The sequence below is a fragment of the Pteropus vampyrus genome, unplaced genomic scaffold (assembly GCF_000151845.1).
Source record: "Pteropus vampyrus isolate Shadow unplaced genomic scaffold, Pvam_2.0 Scaffold11, whole genome shotgun sequence".
NCBI lineage: Eukaryota > Metazoa > Chordata > Mammalia > Chiroptera > Pteropodidae > Pteropus > Pteropus vampyrus.
In genome coordinates, this window is record NW_011888792.1 from 2,302,958 (window position 1) to 2,320,606 (window position 17,649).

The 17,649-nt window shown below is 33.4% G+C and overlaps 1 protein-coding gene across 2 annotated transcripts in view; it reads right to left on the minus strand.

Moving 5' to 3' along the window:
- Positions 1 to 17,649, minus strand: part of SSBP2 (single stranded DNA binding protein 2) — a 262,630-nt gene that overhangs the window by 177,656 nt on the left and 67,325 nt on the right. For both annotated transcript variants that reach the window (XM_011377651.2, XM_011377641.2), the window contains exons 2-3: positions 8,467 to 8,539; positions 546 to 607 (exon numbers count right to left, since the gene is read on the minus strand). In XM_011377651.2, the coding sequence (XP_011375953.1) occupies positions 546 to 607; positions 8,467 to 8,539 (135 nt within the window). The remainder of the gene's footprint in view (positions 1 to 545; positions 608 to 8,466; positions 8,540 to 17,649) is intronic.

Genomic DNA, 17,649 nt, shown 5'->3' on the forward strand with positions numbered 1-17,649 from the left:
TTCAGAATTCTTAGGTTTAGATGAGAAGTCATGAGAATACGGCCCTCTTGATGGAATTAATGCCCTTTTAAAGAGAGATACCAAAGAGCTAGTCGGCTAGTGCACACCTGAGCCTCACCCCTCTCTCTGCTATATAAGGGCACAGTAAAAAGGCAACCATCTACAAGTCAGGAAGAGAGTTCTCATCAGAAACAGACCACACTGGCAGCTTGATCTTGGATTTTCTCACAATTCTCCAGAACTGTGAGAAAATAAATTACTGTTGTTTAAGCCATCTGGTATTTTATTATGGCACCCCAAGTTGACTAATATAGAATCATACTTACAGTTGGAGAGTTCGTGTACTAGTCCTAATTCCTACTTGATTCATTAGTAATATCTTTAAGTTAAAGAACACTAATGCTGGTTTTAAGTTTTTTTGTTAAGTGCTGCCTTTAAAAAAATAATTGTAGGAAATGAAAAAGAATAAAAGAGAAGTATGAAATCATAAACACATAAGTACGGGCCTACTGAAATCTAGTAAAAATAAAATAAAAGATACTTACCACCACCAAGAATGTAAGAATCCTGGTGGTTCCCCCAATGTGATGTTTTTTTCCCATCTTATCTAAAATGAATAAAAGAGATATTAAATACTTGCCTAATAACATTTTTCCCTATACATATTACAAAGCAGTATTTTTCCATTTAAAATATTAAGGTACTATATTTGATTTTAATCATTTTCATATTATTCTTTACTCGTTTTCCAAGTACTCATTTTACATAGTGATTTGTTGACTGTTTATGAGAGAAGATGCCACCATTATTTTACTGAATTTGCTTCCCACTATGCCAGAATTTCAAAAGGTATTTCAGAATCTTTAGATATTTCAGGATCTTAAGGCACATCAAAATCAACATTATTAACAATATTAAAATTAGTTATCATCACTAACCCAGAAATTTGCAAGAGATTGGGTTTAAGATGTACAGACTCTAAACTATGTCTTAAAGATTGACTTTTTGAAAAAGTTCCTGATTTGAGGGGGTGAGAGTAAAAAAGTATATGTCTTCCATAAAATAAGAGTTTAAAAAAGATGGTAATATTAACTTTCCAATTGTTTACATTTCAGATGAGTTGGAGTTCACTGTACTAAAAACCTAACATGAGGTCACTATCTCCCCAAAATTAAAAGTCTTGACTAAATACTATTTACAAATTAAATTTAGAAATTGGAAAGCTGGGTGGGTATTTATACAGTGGGGCTTTTTAAAGCACTGGGTAGCAGTAAACACGAAAGATAAAAATCTTTGCCTTCAGAGATTACACTTTACTGGGGAAGATGGACCATAAACAAACAAACAAAAAACAAGGAGATTGTATTTGTATTCAAAGTAGGAGGTGACAAATGCTATGCAGGAAAACAAAGCAGTGAAGTAGGATAAGGAAAGCAGGAAAACAATAAGAAGTGAGTTATAATTTTAACTATGGTGATCCAGATTCGAAACAAATAATCTATATGTATAAGTATATGCTTTAGTTTTTAGTTTAAATAATTAAAAATGATTTAATACCCAATCAACAAAATATGCCCATAGGCCCTTAACACTACTAGGAAGTAAGTAACTATAATTATAGATTTCAAAATAATTGAAGGACTCCTTTCAATACTATGGAAGAAGTTAAGACTTTTTATCTCGAAAGGATTTTTTTTAAGTTTTATAATAAAAAGTCAGAAAATGGCCCTAAATTTAAAGGAAAAAAAAAAAACAAAAAAACAAAACTCTTTAAGGAAGAGATGGAAAAACTTAACTGCAATTAAAATCATTGAAACTGGCTGTATTTTTTTAGAATTCTTAAGAATGCAAAATGTAAACCAGTGGGAACCTAGAAGCAGACAAGTAATTTGCTCTCAAAAAAACAAAGAGAAATTCTTTAAAGATCAGAAAATTATATATGTGATAGCCATTTTTCAAAAGAGCTAAAAGGAGAAGTTCTAGGAATTCATGAACTTGAATTTATAGACTAAATATGAACAACAAACTAGAACATGTTCCATATATGTAAGATCCTAACTTTCACTCTCCTATGCAGCAACACAGATGATTTTTATATCTATGCTACCTTTTATCTGATAATTTCGGTTGACTGATATTGCATTTTCTTAGTTCATGAAAAAATAAGAAATACTACTTAATGAGTCTTAGGAGGAATAAAAACTCTTATGTCCTACTAAAGTTATAATCTAATCAAAAACCTGCCTCATTTTTCAATTTTTTCTCTTATCATTTTTTTCACTAATTGATGTCTTCTTGAAAAGGCTGTCAAAGCAGGCAGTACTGTTCTCAGTTATAAGGAGAATGTGAGATGACTTATGGAAGAGTTAAAGTGGCATGACTAGGTCTCAATACCAGATGTGCCGGAGGTAGGATTAGACTCACAGTCTAATATGAGTCCCACTACACCACATCTTCCTGCACTTACGCAATGTCCACAACCAGTCATTGGTGCTTCAGGAGATAAAATACTCTAGGTAAATACCTACATGACTTATATTTGATATGGTCTTTTATCAGAGAAAGTCTTTAGGTAACACATTTGTGTTTTAAACAGTAGTATTATTTATTACTCCTCAGAGAAACTCAAAACACTTCACATAACATCATCTTTTTCATTGTCATAATATTCTTTACTATATAGCGAGTGAAGCTCATCTTTTTCATTTTAAATTGCAAGTCTGTGGCAGCAGTAGCTGAAACTTTGGTCCATTGTTCTCAAGTTAACATAAAGTCGTCCTTTTATAGTTAACGAGCAAACAATTAAATCCTTTAAGTGTTTCCAAAGAAGAGGAGATTCGAAGCAGCAGTATGTTTCCATAGTAAAGGGCATTTTTTATCTCCAAACTAATTACTACTCTAGACATTACTTGTTTAGAGAAAGTATGAAATGATCAGGAAAACGGAACCCTGATCTACAGAAAACTAAGGCATATTCATTGAGCACTGTTAGAAACAATCTGAAGAGTATTCACAGATAGTGAATGTAGAATGAATTTGGCATATACTATAGAACAGTGTGTAATCATTAAAAAGAATAAGATATATCTACATAGAAAAAAGGCCATGCTATATTATTTTTTCAGGTTGGAGATTTGGAAGGCTGGAGAACAGTATACATGAATATAAAAACTTTTCTATTTTTTAAAAAAGTGTGCATCTATATGCATGCATTTGGGCATATTCATGTTGATGAAATCACAATGAACTTATAACTATGATCTCTAGAAAAGGGTAACGGAGAAATTTCTTTTTAAAATCATATTCATCTATGTAGTTTAATTTTTTTAGCTAATATACATTAATGATAGATACGGTTGAGGAATGGCCAGAAAATGTCTCTAAATGTCAACAGTCATTTTAGAAACAATTCTGCTACTTATGAAGAAGCAATTTCTCTTGTACTGAGTTTCATGGGCTTTAGGCTTGTTAAGGTGTTTTAGTGGCATCTATGAAAACAATTTGTCTCACATTCCAGCCCCAATGTGTCCTGGGGCTTTTTGCTGTTTAATCATCCACCTTCCTTTCACCATTTGCCCACTAAAAGCTGTATTCTCCTGTAACTTTCATGTAAGTCTCAAAGCCCATTCCCACTCCTTTTTTGCATCTGAGGGTCTTATTCGTAATTATGCTGTGTCCCTATCATATATTCTAGTGTTTTCAGCATTTCTATATAAATGCAGAACCAAACATTGAATCATGAACAATAGGTATACCATAAGGGGTAAGATATGCCATATGCTTTATAAATGATAATTACGAATTACAAATACATATACTATCTGATATAGTAATTTCTCTAGGAATCAGTCATGTGTCTAAAATGTGTGTGTGTATGTGTGTGTGTGTATAAAACAACTTACATTGAAGCGTTGTCTGTAATTGCAAAAGACTGGAAATGTTCATCAGTAGGGGGCTGGGTGAAATATATTATGGTACATTTCATAGAATAAAATACCCTATAACCATAAACAGGCAATTATAAAGTTTCATAAACTAATATAAAAGGGTTGAAATTAAACAAGCAAAACAAAAAATCAAAGCACAGAACAATGTGTATAATAAACTAACATTAGTGTAAACAAAGAAAAAAGTGATAAACATATGCACGTGCACACATGAACATATACACACACATCTGCTTAACTTTTCATCATTATTTGCTTCCGGCAAGGTATACTGGTCATTATCTCTCAGCCCCACACCCATCCTTCTATACTCCATTCTACACTTGGTGCTGGGATTCTGAAAATTACATTCCTGGGCTTCTTGCCAGCTGGTTTCCTGTTAAGTCCTACCATCAGGAGACACTAGCAGGAGACCAAAAGGCAAGAGGAAGAAGAGAAGCTTCCTGGCCCTAGCTCCAAAAGTGAAGCAGTTGCTGGCTGCTGCAGCAACAGCAGCAATAGCAAGAGTGGGACAATTCTGGATGTCAGCAGCACCTTTTTGGAGGTGCTAGCCTTGTTAATGTGGGACCTCTTTGGATGATTCAGACCCCCTTTAATAGCATCTCCAACAGCACAGCAGTAGGTTTGAAGCTCATAACTTCAAACTTTTCAGAATATTCCGAAATCTTTTCTTACTTTTTGAGAATTAAAAAAATAATAATAATATCATAAAAGGATAAAGCTAGTTCCTTTTGTTAAAAAAAGAACTTGCATACCTATGTATATGTTTGTTCTTAGGCAAAATTCCTGAGACTTCTAGTCTGGATACAACCTACTATTCCCACAATTTTTAAAAATCTTCCATGTATAGAAGTGTGAGTGCATCTACACACTAAACTAAATATAAAAAAAAAAAAAGTAAAAATTTTTTACACTTCAATTCAAAAAATTAAAGCAAATAGATGTATAACTGGAAGAAAAATCTGACTGCACTTTGAAGAGAATAACCCAAAACTTGTGCTGTTCAACATGGTACCCTCTAAACACATGTGGCTCTTTAAATTTAATGTAATGCTCCTTAACTGCAATAGCCACTTTTCAAGTGTTCAAGAGTCACATGTGACTAGAGGAGAACTTATTAGATAGAACAGATTAGAGATAATTTCCATAATCACAGAAAGTTTTATTATTTAATAGTGCTTCTTTACTTTAGAAGGAAGGTAGACGTCCTCTTAGGAATATCTTTTATTAGAAAAGCTCGTTGATGAATCCTTTCTATTTTTGTTTTTATTTTTTGGCCCAGAAAGGCAGAGGCCCCCTAGGAATGGTTAGAAACTAGAGAACAAATACTTAATATTCTACATAATAAAATGATAAGAATTTAGGAAGTTGCTGATTGTCTCTCAGAAAGAAGTACTTTTTTTGGCAGGGGCGAGGTGGGGGTTGGTATCTGGGAGGTTTCAGGAAGGGAGATAATGGGAGAGGTTGTGAGGAACCAACAAGATGAAAGGCAAACAGAGCCCCCAGGCAAACACCTAGTGAGAAATTCCCTGTGGCAGGGAGACCAAAGAACTTAAGGATAGTTGTGTCTAACATTCGAGTTAATGTTGTTGTCTGTACTGTGCAACACTTATATTCTTTAGTTTTCTCCCAACCTTCAGTAAGAACCTTTTATACACAAGAGACATGAGTTAGTGGAGCCGTGGGGCTATAAACAAAACAGAAAACTTCAGGCAAAGGAAAAGAATCAGGAGAAGCAGTGGGGCTGTAATACTTAGCAGGAGCAAGAAATTACAGCAAAAGAACCCCAAGCCCCTCTCCCCATAGGAAGGCCCGGAAATATCATAGAGGACTTGAGACAACCTATAACCGTAGGGATTGGAGCTAGAGCCATTTTGATAGAAAAACTAATCCCAAAGGGTAGGAAGAATGTGGCCATCCAAGTGACAGGCCCTTGGAGCACACACATAAAATTAGGATATGTATTTATACCTGTAACTCTAAAGAAAAAAACTGCATAAGATAGAAAAGAATTGGCTAAGAATGTTAAAATTAACTTTGAACACTTGCTACATGCCAGGTCCCTCTAAGCACTTTGTATCTATGAACTCATTTAAACCTTAGAAGAACTTTAAAGTGTTATGATTATCATTTTTTTAGAATTAAGAAAACTGAGTAAGTAAATAAGATGTACAACATAACCCAAATCCAGAAGTCTGGCCCCAAAGCCTATGCTATTTTCCACTACATTATATTGCCTCCAAATTAAAGTTCAAGAAACCAGTTAGAAAATTATTATTTTCTCTCTTCATATAGATGAACTATAAATAGAGAGAACAGAATTTTGGCATCTATTGTGCTCAATAATTTAGCATTCCTAATAAAATCCGAAGAAGCAATCTGTTAGATGTTTTTAAGCTTCTATTTATTTCTGGCTAATCTATTGACTAATTTATAGCAAATAGGGGCTAGTAATATTATATAAACAATCTAAAAATTTTAAGATGGGAAAAAAAATCCAGATCTCTGCAATACTCTAGTTCTTAATTTTATTTGTTAAGGACACCAAGTCATTCCCTATAGTCAACCTTACATTTGTTAGGTAACGAGCATGTATTTTCACAGCGCCACTCAGAGTTTGACAAGTTACAAAGTGAAGAATAGTTCTGGGAATCACATACACTCATCTCCAGAGCCCAGAAAAGCTGTTTCTTCTTGGTAACAATAGTTCGTTCTCAGCTTAACAAAATCCTTTCACAAAATTGAACCAGACTGATAATTCAGAGAAATCCTGTTTTGAATCCCAAATGCGGATGTAGAAAATAAATCATGGTAAATATTTGTAAATCTCTTCTGAAATTAATTTCATTTCTACCAAATAGCCCTAGAAATTTTGTATATCCATTTCCATTGAGCTCAAGTCATATTAGTACAGTACATAGTTATCTGCTAAATCCACATGACCCACTTGAGTCCAACTATCTGAACTTCCTTATATAAGCTAGCAACAGTTTTCTTTTTTGATAAAGTTTAATAATCACTGTATCTGAAATCTCATAATGTTGGCAAGAAAATACAGTCTTGGGAACCTCTGAGGATTCAGCAAATTAAGCCAATTCAAAATGGTCCTCAATCTAAGGAAAGAGATCTTAGTAAACCCTTTCATCGTTTTATCAAGTTTTCAACTGCATTAAAATAAAATTAGAAAGCTGGCTTTAGTTTCTTTTAAATACACTATACGTTGGCAGTGATTAATAATACAAATATTAAGAGCATCCTTGAGATCTCAATAACTTCCTCTGCAATATCACAATGAATGTGACTTAGAAGGGTCACAAACTGTCTTCTAATTAATGACTTAATGAGATATAAATACACTAAACTTGTTTTGATTTGAATTAAGTTTGAAATTTTTATTATACTGAATACATTACATCTATGGTAAAACAACTGGCATGTGTTTTGAGCAAATCTCTCAACCTTTAATTGCAAATAGGGCCTAATAGTTCGCATATACTAATTAATTGATACAAGATGGGGGGACTATGTGTGTTTGTTTATTTGTGTGTTTGTTTGGGGAGCAAGTGAATCTCAAGAAGGGCACTTTGGTCAAGAAGTTGCCTATTGTGTCCCAGATCAGGGATGGGCCAAACTAGTGAGATCACTCCAGACAACATGATTTTGAGCAGCACTGTCTCATAGAAACATAAACATGAGCCACAAATGAGTGGCTATTGTCACAGATAGCAGAGATATAGAGAGAAAAGCAGGGGGTTTGAAATTAACATAGACCTAAGTTTGAATTCTAATTCCATAATTCACTAAGCTCTGCAACCATGAGCCAGTTATATAACCTCTGTGAGTCCTGTTGTTCTCATCAGTATAACAGGAATAATACCATCAACCTTGCTAATTTATTATAAGAATCAGAGATAATACATATAAAACACCCTGGCACATTAAATGCCTGGCATGTAACAGAACTAAATAAAATCTTACTCAACCTCATTATTTAAATTGGAGAAGAAAAAGTACCATTGTGAGAAAGTTCGAATTTAAAGTTTAAATATACGTGAAGGAGAAAAACAGGAAGACAAACAAGAACTTAAAGTAAGATTATTAAAATGTTTTCTAACTGAAATCGTCACTATTACTAAATAAAAAGCATATTTTCCAAAACTGTGAATAATGCCAAAATAGGATATTGCTGAAACTAGAGACATGGTAGTGTTTGTCTTTTTTTAAAGCAAATTTGCTTTCTTGAATACTGTTGTCAAAGCTAATATTAGCTTCCACTTCTAAGGAGGAAAAATGGCTGGAAAGTTCAATAGGAGGTTATTGGCACAGAAGTGGCATTCTGGAATACTAAAAATGCTTACAAATAATTTACAAAAAGACTATATTATGGATACTGATAACTGAGCATTTGCTATATAATATACAAAAAATTCGATTTCTTTTAAATAATTGTTACAGTATATTTTTCATTTGCTTATATATAAGATATCAAAATACAATGCAGAAAATACTTAAAACATACCTCTGATAAAAATGTTTGGGCCGATTTCTGAGCTCCTACATGGAGCAGATATTCATATACGTAGAGTGCTAACCTGGAAAATGAATAAAATATTTATTGAGAAGAGGAATATTTAAAGCTAATTCTTTAAATAATATACATACCTTTACATTACAAAAATATTTTATTCACTTAACAGTGACAGAATATCAACTCTTCCCATATCCTTTCAAATGTGAGTGTGAGTGTGTGTGTGTGTGTGTGTGTGTGTGTGCATAGTGCATATATATGGCGCATCCCCATACTACTACCTATATATATCTATCTATAGAGAGATAGAGAGAGAAATAATTTAAACTAATTAAAATAGCACACAAAGAAAAAGACAAATACTTATTTTCTTGGTAAGAAACATCTAAATACAGATTTTGTCTTGGATCATCTCACCGTAACCTCATTTCCTTTGTTATACATAATACAATTAATAATTTATAACCAAACAATAATCCTTTTAACCTATTTTAAGGTACAATTATTACCTTTCATTATTAGTAAAATAAGTTATTGGACCTTTCCAACAACTTTATGTCCTTCAATCTCTCTGGTGAATGTTAATGTAAACTTTAGCTGTTTGCATATCCATATGTTAAAACAGGTGTTGAATGTCCATTTTAATATCTCTCCTTATTCTTTAGGTTTGATTGTTAAACTAACAATATTTTACTGTATAAGGCATTCAAATTAACAGCAAATCACAATATTAAGCAAGCTATAAAGACATCAGATCATATCAAGCATTTGGGTGCTTACAATTTAAAGGTCGACACAAAATAACAAATTTATCAGTCATATACAGAATATTAAGTACCCAGTATATACTTATACTACTCTCATTATCTTATGGATTCAGAATTTTTAAGCCTACACCATGTGGCTCAATTTCAGTTGAGCTGTTAACAAATAGTATTCATAAACCCAAATTAGTCTGAGGCAGTATTTTTAATGATATCTTGGACCAATGCCCAGATAGCTCACAACAGTTCAGTTTTTGCTACACTATATTTACCAATATTGAGCCAGGTTTACAGTAAACAAAACAATGTAACAATAACCACAATTCTGTATAGCTACACAGCTTCTCTTGCCAAGTGAATTTTTGATTGTTAAAGATTGATGTTATTTGCAAAAATGAATATTTTCTTTGTTTTCATGAAAACATATGCATTTATCATGAAAAGAGAAAGTCTGCACAAATCTAGTTACTCTGTCCATTTGATTCTTTCCCCATTCCTAAAGTGCCAAACACTTAAAATGAGAATTATTCTGAGAATTATATTAAACAGCATGGGAGAGAAGACATTTGTTGAAGTTTCTCATAGGTGAAAAGCATGCTATTGACAGTGAGTCTATGTATGTAATTTAGAAATATCTCCTAACCTCAAGTTGAATGGCACTACCTAGGTTTGTGCTTCTCAACTCTTTTCCTACCCTAATTAATGCATGTGAGGAATATGAAATGCTCCTTTTGGTAGCAGGATGTCCCTGTGGAAGTGTGGCTCATCCCCATACTACAACATATGGGATACAGGAATTGGAATACTCCTATAGTTTCAAACAAAAAAATAAATCCTACTGGTGATTCTAATCACGCATTCTTCAAATACACATATCCACACACCCTGTCCCTCCGCTAACCACTCCCAATCCTTTCGCATGATTCACTGACCATGATGGCAAATTTCATCTTGAAAAAGCAGAATATTTGTCTATTTTTCCTGGAGAGACTGTGAAGCTTCAAAACCGCCTGCCAGTGGCAGTGTCGCCCTACTGCCTACCTCAGAAGAAACACAGCCTCAGGTACTTCCCTGTAGCTTGTAAAATCTTGGGCCTAAAGCCAAATCAGTGGTGCAGGCTAGATAAGAATTCCAGGCCTAACTCAAAGGCTGAACAATAAGGATGTCCCACCAAGCGCGGGGAAGTTGGAAGTGAGAGGCAGAGTATAGCGGAGGCACTGTGGAGGGCCTGCCAGGAAGAAAACAGACTCCAGTGCAGTAAAGGCCAGAACACAACTGTTGCTATGTTCTTGCAATAAACATCATTCCTTAAAGTTAAGCAAATCACTTCCTTGTAATCTCTTCTTTACAACTATTAAAGGGGCTCATATATTTCTTCTATGTTTTCCCCAATTAATTAGGTAACAAAAAGGGTATCTCTTTAATAGTAGAATTAAAAGCAACAATCTCCATTCTTTTTGTGGGTCTAAGACAATGATTCTAAAAAAAAAATGTATTGGAAGGGACACAGAATCATTTGGAGGAAAGGATTTCAAACTACATAACCAGAGATTTGGAAGCATCTTCCAAAGGGTATGCCTGTCCTCCTACCCTTAGAATCTGTAATAGCACATCATTCCCCACAGTGTGATAAAGTGGGATACGGATAAGAAAAATCCAGCTATGATACCACCTTATAGATCCACATTCTGTAACCTTCCTTAAACAAAATTAATGCTTCCCAGGCAATCAGGATCTGTGCTCTAGAAAGAGTGGTAGCACTGCATGGGTGAACAGTTAATTAACTCTACTGCCATGATGCCTCCGTAACACATCACCAACAAATCTCCAATATTTTAACAATGACCTGTGTATGTAGGATTCTCTGAACCTATCTCTTTAGCCCTATCCTCTCTACCAAGCTTCAAACTTGCTTCTCCAAATTACTGTTTGAAGTTTCTAACAAGATATTTCTCTCCTAAATCGACCACATCCAAAGTTAAATATACCTCCTCCATCTCCTTACAGTACCTGTGCTCACCTTGAATGAAACACTATTTCTGAGTCTCAAGTTTCCTCATTTGTAAAATGGGAAGAATGCTACTTTCCCTGAGTGATGTTGAAAGTCTTAAGAGTACAATAAATAGTAACAACTCATAATTTCAGCTCATTCTCTCACAGCCAGTAATATGTTACCAAGTCATGTATAGAGTCTAATGCCACAATCTCTCCTGCATTTGCCATTCCGTTCGTATCCTCCTTCCCACTCCTGAGAAACCAAGAGGAGCTACCGCAATAACAAAAGTATTTGCTCTACCTTCTGTTACAGACATTGTATATTTCCCATTTGCTCCCCATAATAGAGGCATTAGGGCCAGAATAAGATCTCCAGAAGGTTCTGGGGCGGTGGTGGTGGTGGGGGGGAACCCTGCAATAAAAGATACTGTTTTAACACAAATGGTTTCTTGGGGAGTAGGGGATGAAATTTGTCCATCCATGCAGGTAAATAAATCATAGCATGATCCCTTACCCAGTGACACGAGATCATTAAACACATGATGACAACATTTTATTTAGGTCTGATTTCTACCAAACAGTGAAAATTTAAAGATAAATATTAAATACACAATGCTTTAACCTGTATATATTATCATATTAACATTTTCTTTTTCCTTTTTAAGATCCTTAAAGAAATATAACTATTTTTGATGAAATACATTTTATCTATTCAACTGGTAGAAACATTAATAATGATAATCAGTAACAGATGAAGTCCAACAAGTAATGATGGGGCAGAAAAACTAAATAAAGCAATAGAACCAGTATGGCCTAGTTAGAGTTGGGGCAAACATCCTGTGCCTCCTGCAGGAGCCTAAGGGCAGCTCTTGTTATGGCACTGTCCTCTAATTAACCATCATAATGGTAGCTTTGTGCCTCCAGTAGAAGATGAAACTTTGTCATGCATACTATGCAAAAATCTAAGATATTCAGCAATATTAAACCTCTGATATATTTTCTGCAAACACTTTTTCCCAGTTTACTATCTGACTTAATTTTAGTCAGGTTTTGTTGTTTTGTTTTGTTTTGTTTTGCTTGGCTGGAGGGGAGGTGAGGGAGAGACATTTGACACTTTTGATGTTTAAATATAGAAATAATTAATATGAAAAGAAAAATACTAAATCCTTATAGATAAATGGGCAGAGATAAAAACAAACATCACAACTAATTTAAAAAACAAGGAAAATGTTAAACATCACTAGGAATTATAGAAACACATTAAAGAAAGAATGGGATTTTAATTCTCACCTAAAAATACATAATGTATAAGGAAATGGATATGCAAACACTGCTAATGGCAATAAATGGTATAAGTCTTTTCAAAACTAATTTGGCAATTAGTATACATCAAGAACTTTGAAAAAAATTTTCACCCATCTTGATCCAATAATTCCATTACTGGGAATCTAATCTAAAAAAAAATTATCCTAAATATAGAAATGAATAATGTACAAAGATTTTTAACCAAAGAATATGAACAATTACAAAATAATTAAAAGGAAACTGGCTCTTTTAGTAAAATATTTTATATGCTAATTTCATGCTTAAAAAATATAATTCAGAATTTAGATATTCTATCCTCATTCAATAAGCACTTAAGTGATTTCTTTCTGCCTAATTCTTGAACTTTAAAATGTGAAGAAATGTCATTAACCATACCACCGACTAAAGTTATTTCAAAATTATCTGGTGAAAATGACAAAATTACAAAAACATAAATATTATCATTCACATTTACAAGCTGGTGAATAGGTGTCATCTAACAGTACTAGGATAGATTAAGTATTTAATTAATAAGGCATCTACCACAGATATTGTCACTTAAGAGGCTAATAACCATAAATTCTCAACTATCCTTGTAAATTAAGGGACTTTACATTCTGGGAAAAGGGTAAAGACCTTACTTCATTCAATTCTTTCTATAATCTAGCTATCCTTCCTCTGAAAGAAATGGTAGCAAATAAGGAACTATGGGCAAGATATTAAAATAGATGTTTTCTAAGACAGTATTGTTAATTTGCATACAAGTTTTCCAAGATACACATAAATAAAGGGTGAATACTACCTATAGTTCACAGCTAATTCCTAACCCTATTTCTACATACATATATATATACATGTCAGTATCTATGTGTGTGTGTATAATACATTTATATAAAACAAGTCTTATTTCACAAGAATTAGGTAATAAAAATGGCCTAATTTTTAAAATCTGAATCTACAGAATATTTACAGCAGATATGACTGTTAATATCATATGACGGATTTTTTAATCTTGTGAACAAGGTTCATCGAATTTCCTTTACATTACACATGCTAGTTATAATAACATATGATTTAATATTTTTAAAACTTTTCAGGAATATGTACTATAATGTGCGCCACTTGTGAATAAGATGTAATTATGCCTCACAATATTCCTGTGAGGTATACAGAGTTATGAACTATGCATAAATATCCTTAGGTATGTATCTATATAATAAAAGTCCAGTTACCAATAAATGGCCATGTCTGTCAGCCTGACCGTAAGATTCTGGATCTAGTTTTCACACTTAGATCTGTCCATTACCTATTAAAGAACCTGTCTTTTGCAAGCTATCTCTTTTTTAAATTGTGGTATATTGACATACAACATTATATTAGTTTCAAGTGGACCACATGATTCAGTATTCATATATATTGTGAAATGATCACTACAATACATCTAGTTAACATCTATCACCATATATGGTTACAGAATATTTGTATTCTTGTAATGAGAGCTTAAGATGTACTTTCTTAGCAACTTTCAAATATGCAATACAGTGTTAACTACAGTCACCATGCTGTACATCACATCCCTGTGACCTATTATTTTGTAACTGGAAGTTTTTAACTTGTGATTCCCTTCACCTATATCAAACCCCTCCCCGGCCCCACACACACACCCCTCCACCTCCACCTCTGGCAACCACCAGTCTGTTCTCTGTATCTATGAGGTAAGCTATCTTTTTAATATTACAAGAAGACGTAGTATTGAAATTGAAAAGCAAGAGAAAGTAGCTATTCAATATGGGAAAACATACATCCATCCTAAACTTCAGTGATGAAAACTGATTTTGTTAACATTTTGCCATCTTCTTATATTTATCAAGGAAAAAGAAAAAAATATTCAAATAAACATAAAGCCTTCCAATTAATAGACTCCCATTTGCAATTTTAAAATTCTTTTTTGTTAATTCACTATATGTGCAAAGGTGGAGGGAAGACAGGGTAAGATAATAAAAAACAGCTGTTCCTAATTTCTCTTGAAATTAAACTATTATAATCCACTTTATCACTCTTGTTTATATCTCCAGCACCTGAAATACTAAGTACCCAATAGATATTTTTTAATGAATGAATGACTCTCTTAGATCAGGCATAAAGCACTTACAGAATCCTTTTGTTTCTTCTAATCTAGGCATTCAAAGGACAAGTGTAAGATATCCCTTATTTTAGATAACCATTAGTATCCTCTCACTATCCTTAAGATTCGGACTTTCAATCTAAAACTATACTGTTTAACATAGACATTGCCAAAACAGTTTCTTCACAATGACTCCTAATCCCTACATAAAGAGGGCAATTTTTAAAAAATACATTAGTCCATTCAGTTGTGGGTGATAGATTTTTGTTGTTTTAGCTGTTATCTTAAACAACACAAATCCTCAAAAGACACTAACCTCTCTTTCTCTCTTTAACTCAAGATTAGGGAATGAACAATAAAAAGATGGTAGAGGGCTAGGAGACTTTTAGAAAGAACGGTCTGTCTAGCCATTTCCATTTACTACTGGTGAGTAGTACGTACCTAAAATCCTGCATCCAAAATCCACTCCCCACTTTTTGTCCTTAAATCCTAATGTCAGTGACCAGAGAAACCTCAGATATAGACAACTTAGAACAGATTAAGTTCTCCTAATGGTCTTTAAGAGTCATGTTGGCTCTAGGAAAGAGATCTCTCTTATTCCTGAGCCACTGTGTAATTTCAGTGTTGACTCCTCAGTGTCCAAATGTAACTCCTTGGTGATAAAACGCCAATAGTTAGCTGGATCACAGCTAGCTAACAAGTAGCAAGGAGCTTTTGGCAGCCACTGAGAGGCTGCTTATAAAACTGTAAGTAGTTATTAGCAGTGAAACTAGATCACCCTGATCAAATTTTCAACAGAGTTTACAACCTGGTGCTAAGGAGGTGTAAAAAAATTAGAAATCTGTTTCTGACACTGTCTTTAAAGTTCTTCATGAAAAGTAAAGCTAAAAACCAGATACAGAGTGTCAAAAATGTGTCTCTGCAACAGCATAATAATACTAATACCCAGCCTGTGTTCTAAACACACTGAAAACATTTAATTTTAGTATATTCTCAATATTAGTTTTAGAGAAATAGATACCTGATATACACACAATATTGAAGATACTAAACTGGACATTAAATATTCTAGGGCAGGGATAATTGCATCAGTTAAGATAGACAGGGATAGGAATGAAATTTTTTTTAACAGTTAGATGAATAACTGGTCATGAAACAATACTATTTTGCTAATGTTTCACTGGTGTCCTAAATATTATAGATGAATAATGTTATCAGTATGAAATCGAATTAAATGATTTGATATGCTTAGAAATAGAAGTATTTGCCTTATACCGACAGACAAGTTCACAATTAAAATAACTACTATCAATTTTGGGGAGATAAAAAGGACTAAGATATTAAAAAAATGAGAATTAATAAAAAAAACTAATCAACAGTTTGTAGAAATATAGTTATTCATAGAATTCAGTAAAATTTTCCATCCAATCTTCTAGCTAAGCTGTATACACTGGAAATATAGTACTGGGTACACTGGACTATACTTACTCCACTTCAATCACTTACTCCATTTCAATCCACCTCAAAGACTATACTTCATACTCAGACTCCCATTTGCCTATGGAATTATGATATACACAGTTAAAGTCTTAGTCTTTACTTTCTGTTTGTATTAACCTTACAGAGAGTAGATTTTCCTTTATATCCATCCACCCAGAACAGTAGTAGCTTCTTAATACTTAACTGATTAAATAAAGTATGAGGACTTCTCATATTTTATTTCAATGTTTTAACATCAACATTAACAGACTTTCACTTAAGCTATGCCAGAGGTGGAGGCGTAAGTGGGGCTGAACTTGCCATCTGGCTATAAACAACAAGAATACTGAATATAATATATGTAACAACTGTTTCAGACACTGGGCAACAGGCAGTGCGGGCCTGTACTACCTGAGAAAGGGGAAACAAACTATATTGAGTCCTATCATCATCCTAGTTTTCTGCCACAAGGCACATTCTGGAACACTGCGTGGTGAGGGAGAAACGTAATTACAGGACAATGGTCTCTGGAGTTAAGGAGATCAAGAGACCAAATCCGGGGAAAGTTAAGGCAGCTTGAATTTGTGGGTGGAGGAAGCTACACAGAAAAAATGCTCCAACTATCTGCATAGGAGTCCCTTTGTACGTGTATAGGGTGAAACTCCACCAGGTCAGGCAAAGGGCTCACATAGGGCTGGGAAGACACAGTGGGTATCCTGATTTAACTAAGATATAACTACCATTGATAGAAATTTCCTAAGAGTTAAATGCAAATCCAAAAACACAATGCATCTATTCTCCACTACCCTACAGATTCAGACTAAAGACAGAAGTTACACAGAAGTTAAAAACTATTTTTCCAACAAATTTTCTATCAGTTTTATAACAGAATTACTATTTCTTCCTGCATTCACATATGAATAGCAAAAGCACAATAACTCTGACTAAATATTCTTAAGTCACTTAAAAATGATTAGGATATGAGATTTTATCCAGCCTAATTATCTTCAACTAAAGCAAATTTTTCTTTTTTTAAAAAAAGGAGGAAAACTAAGCATAATGGTAAAGTGACATATTTACTTTTGGAATTAACCATGTTAAATTTACATTCTAGTTCATAAACAATTAATATCACATATCTTATTATTCAATTTCAGTTATTTTTAACCAGTTCATTACTTAAATATCCTTTCCTCCACTTAATTGCATAAAAGCACTTCTACCAGAAAACAGGCAAATAAAGCATAAGGGTTTAATAAACTAATAAGTCAAATGACATTAAATCTTTTTACAGGAGAATCTTGGCATGTCCATTTGAAAATAGTATCTTTAATGAAAGTCTTGTTAACCTTTATGTTATATTTATTCAAGGTTCTCAACATTTGTACAGGAAATTTAAAGGTAGAAAAGAAAATTATAATTGCAAATTATTTCCCAAAGGAGTAACAGGAGTAATTTTAGCTAAATAAAAAGTGATCTTAAATAAGAATTTTGAAACTTAAAATA